General features: G+C 66.0%; 1 protein-coding gene across 1 annotated transcript in view; it reads right to left on the bottom strand.

Annotated features, from left to right (window-relative positions):
• BRSK2 (BR serine/threonine kinase 2) overlaps window positions 1-1,279 on the bottom strand; it is a 21,784-nt gene extending 20,505 nt beyond the window's left edge. The window contains 3 exon segments of the mRNA XM_024749084.1: window positions 342-436; window positions 974-1,120; window positions 1,123-1,279. Of these exon segments, the coding sequence (XP_024604852.1) occupies window positions 342-436; window positions 974-1,120; window positions 1,123-1,279 (399 nt within the window).
• Between the last annotated feature and the right edge of the window lie 8,642 nt (window positions 1,280-9,921).

Genomic DNA, 9,921 nt, shown 5'->3' with positions numbered 1-9,921 from the left:
TGGGCAGCCCCTCCCCGCTGAGTGTCTGGTCCCACCCGGGAGTCCTCCAGTTGCATGGGGTCTGCTTCAGTCCCTAAGGGGACCGGACTCCACCAGGGCTGGGGGGATGCTGAGGTGGGGGGAGCGGGGAGGAAGAGGGGCTGCGAGGCCTCCTGGGACCCCGCACTTCCTCTTCTCCCTCAGAGACAGGGGTCTCCTGATTCTAACAGGGGAAACTGAGGCCAGCCAGCCCTCTCAACAGATGGGGCAGCAGGAACCCCCTTCCCAGGCAGCTCGCCTGCAGCCTGGCTCCACCCCACCCACTGGGCCTCCCCACCTCCCCGGGCCGCCCCCAAGCTCACCTTCATCAGTACAGACTCGCTGAGCTTCTCGCGGTTGACGATCTTGACAGCCACCTTCTGGCACGTGACACAGTGAATCCCCAGCTTCACGAGGCCTGGGGGCGAGGGGAGCCCTCAGACCCCGTCCGGCCACCGCCCAGGCCTGACCAGCAGGGCCCCTCCCGCACCCAAGCCCGGCCCCTCACTCAGCACCGGGATCCTGTGCCCCTGCCCCCGAGCCTGTCTTGGGCCAACCCCAGGCCAACGTCTGCCCTCCCACGCTCCCTGGTCGCTGGCCAGAGGCTGTCCCCGGTGTGGTCACTCTGACCCACGCCACATACTGGCCCTCTGCCCCTCCAGCTTGGGCCTCACTCCCCAGCCAGCGACACCTGGAGTCCCTCCCCCAGACCTCGGCCAGAGCTCAGCCCCTCGGCAGGGGAGCCAGGGTGCCCTCAGGTCCCACAGGCCCCTCCCCCACCCGTCACCCTCTTCTTGGCCTTCGGACCCCTGGACAAGGTGCCCCCGACACCTGTGTCCAGCTCCCTGCTCTCCCCAGGACACCAGCACAGGCCCAAGGCCCCTCCCCCGGCAGCTGCGGCCCCGCAGCCCGCCTCCTTGCATCTCCCGCGGGACAGGACACTCCGCCGATTCACCTCTGCTGTCGTCACCACGCTGCAGGGAGCCGCGGTCCTGGTCACTGCCCCCTGGCCTCCTGGCCTCCGCTGGACCTTCTGTGGCCTCAGACCGAGATGCCCTGCACCCTCCCCTCCCAAGCCTGGGCCCGACCTGGACGTTCCCCGAGGTGGCCTGTGTTCCCCGATGGGCACGGAGGTGACCACCATAGTTCGGGCCACCCCTGGCATTCGGGCGCCTGGATGCAGCGTAGGACGGCCTGCTCCCCACGGCACTGCAGCCTGGGTTTTGAGGGATGTGGAGCGCTGGACGCCCCTCGGTTTCATTCACACTTTGCCGACTCTGCTGCTGCTGCTTTAGTTACGACCTTGACACAGCCTCACGGTTCCGACCACTCGGGTTTGCACTTGCCCCTTTTTAGGCTGCTGAAGGGTGGCTCTTACCAATTTGCAAAGCCCTTTGTACGCGAAATGAATTCTTTGCCATGTGCATCGAAAACACGTTCCCCTAAGGGGCACGTCTCTTTATCAGGCCTTCGGGGCCACGAGCGGTCACACCCTCCCAGCAGTGTCGCCTCCTCCTCCTTCCTGCTCCCCGTGGGCAGTGAGCCCGCTGGCGGCCGGGAGATGACCTGTGCCCCCCAGACACGGGAGCCGCGGCAGGCGGGGCTGGACGAGGGGCGAGGGACCAGGCCCGGCGGAACCCCTGAGCCCTGAGCCCGGGGGCCCGAAGCTCCTCGGCTCAGGGAAGGACAGAGGTCCCGCAGGGGGGCCCGCTGAGCCCCGGCTCCCACCCGGGAAGGGCTGCGGGCTCCTGGGGGCTCTCCCCAGCTGCCTTTGATCCAGAGCCCGAGCCCTGTGACTGCAGGTCAGGAGCCGAGCACAGAGACAGGCCCCGGGCGGCAGGAAGAGCGCCACCGGCATCTGTAATTCAGAGCCGTGGCCCAGGACGGCTCTCCACAGCCTCCAGGATGGGAACCGGGCCTGGCACTGACCCCTCCACCCCGACTCCAGGCAGGTCTGGGCCCAGACGCAGAAACGGAAGGGGAGCCAGCCTGAGTGAGAAGCAGGCTTCTGCCTGGCGAGGCCCCCAGACAAGGTGCACAGGCCTCGAGGAGCCGCAGCAACGGCGGCCAGGCCACTCCCCGGGGGCACAAGTCCCTAATGCCCAGGACAGATGGCCCAGAAACGCCCCACAGATGAGCCTCACACCCGTGCACACACACCCCTACACGCGTGTCCTCAGGAGGCCGGGGTCAGGGGCACGTGGGGAATAAAGGGAAGTGAGCTTCAACTCAAAAGGGAGCTGGACAGGGATGCAGGCGACCCTCCGGAAGTGGAAAACTAAGTGGCCTCTACCACCACCCCCATCACTGACCACCACAGCAGCCAGTCTGCTGACAGAGTGTTGGGGCCATGTGACATCGGGGACCTCACTTCACAGATGAGAAACTCCATCACCAGCTGGTGCACAGAAAGGCCAGGAGGACAAAGGACCCAGTGGACAACGTGCCCTGGACGAGCCCCATGCCATCAGGGCGTGAGCCTGCCAAACCCTCACAGCTGCTAGCGGGCCTGTGGGCTGGGCCCCCGGCCAGGACACGTGGCTGGGGTGCAGGGGGCTGCCCTGGGCCGCGTCCTAGAACTCTGGTGGCTATCTCCCTGCCTTCACCTTCCTCCGCTTGCTGCCTCTTTCCCCGAAAGTCCTCTGCCCACAGACTCCTACACACCCCTCAAAGCCCAGCATGGAGGTGCCCCTCCTGGGTGAAGCTTCCAGGCCGCCCTGGCTGTGCTGGTCTCCTGCAGCCCCGGGGTCCTCTGGGGTGGGATGTTTGGGTTCCAAGCAGTCCTGCCACTTCCCTGGAGGCGGGGAGCAGAGTGCACCCTCGGGAGGGCCTGCTAGGGAAGCCCAAGACCGCCCTAATTACCCCACCCTCCAACAGCTCTGGCTCATTTTCCAATTGTGATTTCACCTCTAATTATTGCCTTTGCAGCAAATACGGCGCATGTCAAGTGAAGGCAAGTACAGAGCGTCACAGATAATTGCGGGAGGAACAGAGGCAATCCCCCCCCCCGGCGGGTGCTTGAGGGTGCTGCGCTGTCTGCAGGAAGGGGCTCCTCAAGGGCGTCCTGAGGACCTCAGGCCCACCCACGAGCTCCCCACCACACCCCAGGCTCAGGCACAAGGACGCATGTGCACGAACACGGGCCCCCACCTCCCGGGGCTCCTGAGCACGGCTGGGAGAGTCAAGGGGATCCAGGAACCGCCAACTGAGAGCAGACCCTGCCCCAGGACGCCCAAGTGTGCGGGACCTCCCCGCACCTGGGCCAAGGGCACGGGGCAGCAGGACGGCCCTCTCGAGCACCCCGGCCCCTCCACTCATCTACTATGGCTTGAGGGCCAAGAGGCGGCCACAGTGCTGGGGGCAGGGAGCTCTCCAGGCCTGGCTCAGCGCCCTCTGCAGCCCTCGCTGGCCCCTGGTTAGCCGTCAAACCCAGGGCACCAATCTGGTCGGAGGAAGGAGGCCAGGGCCCCGGGCGGCCCGGGAGTGGTGAGGAGCAGAAGGTGCAGCCCGCGGGGTTCTCAGACCTGCAGGGGTCCAGCATGGGAGGTGGCTGGACGAGCCTGTGGGGTCAGAGGTCAGGCAGGGGTGGTCCTGAGCAGACGCCTCACCCTACAGCTCTCTGGTCATGCTTGGCCTCCCTTTTCTTCTTGGTCAGGTACCTTCAGGGAAAAACCCTGCTGCAGAGCCCTGCACCCAGGGGGCTGCCAGCTCGTAGGAGTGAACAGAGCACGAGGGACCACCGCCCAGTGGGGAGCCCCCAGAGGGGGGCCCAGACTCCACTGCCCAGAGACTGCCATTGGGGCTGGACAGGGGTCCGGGCCAGGTGACACTGCTGCAGCTGTGGGGGGTGGGGTGGCGGGGAAGAGGACCCTCTGCACCCCAGGCTCAGCCCTGTAGCCCAACAGGGCAGTCAACACTGAGGGTGTCAGCGGGGCCGCCTGAGGACTCCCCTCCCTACAGACACAGGGGGGTCACTCCCTCTAACTGCACGCCAGCCTCCAGCACTGTTTCCACCCCCAAGTAATGAGCCTCTGTGGGTGCCCAGGCCCACCTGGGAGGGGAAGGCCCTGGTCTGGTGCGGGCGGCATCAGGCTCCCCTCTCGACCTCTCAGGGTGGTCCGGCCAAGGCCTGCTGCCCCATCCCTGCAGCCCCCATCCCAGCAGCCCCAGCCCTGCAGCTTTTCAGGGGCCTGCCCCTCCGCCCTTCGTCCTGAGCTCAGAGCCGCCCCAGGCCCTCGGCTGTCCCTGTCCGTCTCCTCTCCAGGTGCCAGGCCACTGCACGGCCTCCCTCAGGGCATGCTTGGAGCACCTCCTGGAGGGCCCTTCTCCCCGACCCGGGGCCCCTCAGGTCCTGAGACCCCAGCTGGCCCCACCCCACCCCTTGGGGGCCCAGTGAGCACCCTGCACCCATGGCTTTCCTGGCCTCCCCCCAAGTGGCAGCTGCAGGGGGATCAGGACCAGAGGGAGGTCCCACTTCTGTCAGTAACGTTCCTCTGTCAGGTTCCATCTCTGATTACCATCCCCCCACCCACCCAGCCCACAGGTGCTGCCCACCTCATCTGAACCCCCGATGGCGATGGGGGCACCGTGGCTCAGTCTGTCAGCCCCCCACCACACGGCACTATGCTCACCCTTCCGGAGGGGCGGCGTCTCATGGGTGGGAGCCTCCCTCCCAGGATTGGGGTGCCTTTCCTACACTTATGGCCCCTGAAGATGGCCTGCGGGTTCCCATCACCCAGGGCCTTCCCAGAACCCTCTTTAACAGGCCGGGAGGGAGGTTCTCGGGGCCTGGGGGCACGCTCAGCCGTTGTCTGTGGCAGGAGAGCTTCGTGACCTTCTCCCCCGCGGATGACGTGTGTCTCACACACCGCGTGACAACACAGCAGTGTGACCTCGAGCCTACCCTGGCTTGAGCTCCACGCTGCCAGCCAGCGCTCACTGGCCGTGTCCTCTGCACACCCACCATGTGCCAGCCTGGGAGTCCTCGGCACACAGGAACCGGGGCACGAGAGGGGTGCGCGCAAGCTAGCGCACACACACGTACGTGGGTCCCGTGCGTGGTTGCCGTCACCCGCGCCTCCACACCGCCGACTGGCCGTGTGACCTCGGTGACACAAATCCCACGGGCTCTGCACAGCGGCTGGGTTTGCCCCGGGCCCTGCTGGCAGAGTCCTGCAAAGTGACACATGCAGGACGCATGCGGCTCCCACACAGACGGGAAAGCAAAGAGAGTAAAGACTGGTTTTGCCATTTCTCATTTAAATCACCAGATCTAAATCATGCTGCCACCGTGAGCACCATCCCTGGGGCATGGAGCCAGCTAAAGGAAGAGAGAAGGCCCCTCCACCCCCTGGGCCGGGCTGTCCCCTGCGTGGGCCCCTTCCTCGGTGGCGTCAGCTCTGTAGGGCCCTGGAGTTTTTGCCTAAAAGGCCCTTCTCCCCGCCGCCCTGCCGTCTCCATACTGCCAGACGCATCGAGCCGCAGCTTCACGGGTTCCGGGGTCCCTCCTGCTTGGCACCCTGCCCTGTCTCTCCTGCCCGCCCAACCCCACGGGGGAGTCCCCTGCCTCAGGGGCCAACCCCGAGACCCCCTCCTGTGGCTTCTGCCTTGCGCCCCCCAGAAGAGGGCGAAGGTTCAGATAAAGGGTGGGGGTCAGCCTGTCTCCCCAGAAGCGGGCCCCCAGGCTCTGGCGGAGGGGGAGGGGCGCCAGTCCGGAGTCGGCACGTTTCTCTGTTACTTCCGCGGGCGCCAGCGGGAGGCGGCCTGGACACCAGAGCCCGCTCTGCCGCAGCGCAGCGCCAGCTGCTGTCCGTGGTGCTGACAGAGCCGGGCCGCAGCCTCCGACGAGCCCAGGCCTTCGGGGGACAGGAAACAGACCCTGGGGGGCAGGGACGGGACACACCCGCTCCTGCGAAGCCCCCGTCCGTGTGCCCACACCGGTCTCCTCGCGCTGGGGACGCGGGCACGGGTGACCAGACGGGGTGGAGGGCAGGACGCGCCACAGCCCAGCTCGGGTCACCTGGCAGCTCCAGTCCCCCGTCAGGCTTCTGCTGAGCCCAGAGGAGGGCAGGGCAGCCTGCCTGGACCCCCCAGAGGCCCTCTGAGCACCCCGGGAGACAGCAGCATCCAGCCGCCAATGCTCACAGGACCACCGAGCACCACTAACGCCCGGGGCGGTGACAGGCCCTCCTCGCGCATCACTCCCCACTGTGCCTTTGGACCACGTGGCCAGCTAACGTGCCAGGGCCACAAGCACAGCTAACGGCGACCCACTTTCCGCCCACTGTGGGGGCGTCGGGGGATGCTGTTTTCCTGGGGTGGACAGGATGGAGCAGCCCTGTCACCCTCCCGCCCAGGCTTTTGTTGGACGATGGGGGAGGCGGCTCCACACCGGCTCTTGGGAAGAGTCAGCAAAGCTGGTCACCCTGCTGCCCGGCCTGCTGCCCGGCCCTGCTGCCCGCAGCTGGCACCAGGGGAGCCTTAGAGAGCGGTCGGGGCGAGACGGGCTCGGCTGCCCTCACTGAGACGGGGCAAGAGAAGGAATGGGGCTGAGTCCCCAGCCTGGGAGGGGACGCGTCTCCTGGCATCAGTGCAGTGGCGCCTGGCCTCCCGGTGCAGGTCCTTCCTGTCACCTAGGCACTGGCTGCTCCGCCCGCCTCGGTGGACTGCAGCCCCACGAGGACCCCCGGTGACTCGTGCCTCCTGGAAACCGGCCCCTGGGCAGTGTGGTCGCCCCCACGCTGCACCAGAGCTGGTCTGTGTGGCCAATGGAACGTGGCAGAACAGATGGCTTCTTGTCTCCAAGGTCAGATGCTAACAAGAGCACAGCTTCCTTTGGGGTCCCTGGGGTCCTGCTCGGGTGGAGACGGCTGCCTTGTCTCTAGGCAGTGCCCCTTGGAGACGGCCACATGGCCTCCAGGTGACAGCAGGGGCGGGGGGAGACTCCAGTCCAGCCCACAGCTGGAACCTCGTGAGACCCCTGAGCCCCATGCACCCAGCTCGGCTGCCCCGGACGCCTGCCCCTCAGGGGTGGTGAGAGAACGTTTGCTGTCTCAAGACACTAGGTTTTGGGGGCAGCTTGTTACACAGCAACAGAGATCAAAGAAATACACTCAGCCCTACAACCGCCAGGGCTCAGAGGAATGCCCAGGACGGTGTCCAGTGTGAGCTGAACACACGTGGGGGACAGCCTCACAGACAGGACACATGGCCTCAGCGGCAGTCGAGCCTGGTGGTCCCAGCCAGTGCTCTCAGATAAGAACCCGAACCGCCCCAGGCCTGAGCTTCCTCACCTGAGGAAGCAGGAAAACTAATCCCCCAACAGGCCCCTGGCCGGCCCGGCCCAGCCCCACAGGACAGTAGGAGGTGGCTGTGAAACCCTGGGACCGGAAGAGGGGCGGCCTCTCCCCCTAGGCAGCCTACCCAGAGGGCGTCCCAGGGCCAGAGCCTCAACCCTGGTCTGTCTCGACCCCCTGCCAGCTGGCCGGCTCCTGCCATCGCTGGGGGAGGGCAAGGGCCTGCCCGGCTCCCAGGACTAAGCCCTCCCAGGCCCGGCCAGGTTGGGAGCCCTACGGACAGCAAGGCGCACGGATGCTGGTGGTGGGTTGAGGATGACGCACGGCCCTCCCCACTCCCGGGGGGGCGGTGGAGGGGGCTGTATCCTTGTCTTTTAAACCTTGGGGAAACTCCTGCCACCGGGAGGCCGCTGAGAAAAGGGGACTCCTCGGCCCATCCTCTGTCTCCTACACTGACCCCGTCTCAGCCCCCTCCACTGTCTGCCTGCGTGGGTGGGGGACCCTGACGGGGGGCAGGAGGCCACCCCACTAGGGTGACGGTTAACCCCACCTGGCTCTCCTCCCATCACCCCCCCAATCGGGGTACCCAGCTGTGGGGGAGGAGCCCTGGTGGCACCCGGGTCCAGGCTTCCAGGAAGAGCATCCCCTCCCTCATCCTGCAGGACCAGGGACAGCTAGGCAACAGCCAGGCGACGGCCAAGGGCTCCCGGCCGCAGCCGAGCAGCTCTTGAGCCCACGGGTAAGGAGCGACAGTGCAAAACTGGGATCTGCTTGGGGCCCCAAACCCAGTGTGCAGGGGTTGAATGGTGGCCCCAAGAAGATGTGTCCACGTCCTAATGCCCAGAACCCGAGTGTGAGCCTGTCTGGGAAAAGGGCTTTTACAGAGGTACTTACGTTATAGATCTCAAGAGGAGATCACCCTGCATGGAGGGCACGTGGGCCCTAAATCCAATGACAAAGTTCTTATAAGAGAAAGACAGAGGGAGATTAGACACAGGCGCACGTGAAGATGGAGGAAGAAGCCGTGGAGATGCTTCTAGAAGAGCCAGCAAACCACCGGAAGCCGGGGGAGGGGCCTGGAACCATCCTCCCTCAGAGCCTCAGGAGAACCACCGCAGACTTCCGGCTCCTGGAGTTGAGGATAAGATTCTGTTGTTCTAGGGACCAGGGTTGTGGCAGTCGTGTGGGGCCCCAGGGAACTGTGCAGGGTCCCTTCAGCTAACACGGTATTTACCTGAGTCTCCTCTCACCCCAAACCTCCCGGTACGTTTCAGAAGGGTTTCCGTTCACTCCAGAGGCCTCTATGTAAGCACATACCTTCACGTCACTCAGTGTTAACGGGAGCCCCTCCCCAGGCCCACATACACGCGGCAAAGGCCTCTGTGCCCGCCGCAACGGGCAGCTGCCAACAGTGCTGGAGCACCCAGGGGCCCTGGAGAGGTTAAGGACGGGACTGGGGGTGCGCTGTCGGGTTCTGCTGCCTCTGTGAGTGCTGAGCAGCTCTCACGGCAAGCCTGGCTGGCACCCCCCTCGCCCTGCCTGCACCGGCGACATCTGGGGCACAGGCCCTGGGGGCTGCAGACCTGGTCAGCCTGGCGCCATGGCTGAGACCCTCGGGCGGGCGGGCTCTGGGCAGTGGTCAGGCTTGGATGTGGCCCCTGCTCCAGCCACGCCACTGTCTGGTCAGGACGAAGGTTCCTATGTTCCACTTGAACCCTGATCCTTGCAATGGCTCCTCCCTTTCTCCGAAGGGGACACAAGGCCGGGTGAGGCCTGCAGGACCCAAGGTCCATTCACTGCCACTGCCCAGGGAGTCAGGGTGAAACAGCCCCGGAGCCGGGGCTTTCCCAGCTGGTGTAGACACAAGTTCCATCCCCATCACACCCTCATTACAGGCTGGGGGAGTCGAAGGTGTGCTGGACAAAGAATGCCTGCAGCTGCCCGGGGCTGCAGGAGGGGCAGGTGGTGGGCGGTGGCACGTGAAGCCCCTTTCAGCACCACGGACAGGAGCCGGCGCGGCCCAGGGACAGCAGTAGACTTACTCCGGACCACACTGCAGCTGGTGGACGCCAGAGCCAGGGTGCCCTTGGAAGACAGTTGGCGATCCTGGGGCACCTCCACCGGCCACAGCCCTGGCTCTTCCCTGTGCGGAGCAGGAGGCCTGCCTGCGCCACACCCTGGGGACGTGGCACTGTTCTGGCCTGTAAACTCGGGACACCAGGGGCACGCACACCCTTCTTCTGCACGGCCCCTCGTGCATCAGCCCCAACCTCAGGAGATGCCGCCGCAACCCCCAGGTTCCAGCGCCTGGACATGCAGCCCCACCCAGGCCCCCCACAGGGTCTCCCACGGCTCGGGCCCACAGAAGGGCCCTCGGAGTCCAGGAGAACAACCCCCCTCCAACCCTGGGGTGGGAGGTGCTACAGGAGCTCCCACCCCTCAGAGGGAGTGCACCAAGGCAGGGCCCGGAGTTGGGCCAGGCAGAGGATGGAGCTTGGTGGCCCAGGGCCCAGGTGGAGCCCTGGGAGAGTGGGGGGCAGGGCCCAGGCGGCTCCACCCGGGGAGGGACCCTCACCCCCTCCAAGTCTCTGAAGCTGGAGCTCAGGTT

Source organism: Neophocaena asiaeorientalis, unplaced genomic scaffold (assembly GCF_003031525.2).
Source record: "Neophocaena asiaeorientalis asiaeorientalis breed wild unplaced genomic scaffold, Neophocaena_asiaeorientalis_V1.1 scaffold43, whole genome shotgun sequence".
NCBI lineage: Eukaryota > Metazoa > Chordata > Mammalia > Artiodactyla > Phocoenidae > Neophocaena > Neophocaena asiaeorientalis.
Note: the sequence above shows the minus strand (reverse complement) of the source record. Positions and strands in the feature narration are given on the sequence as shown.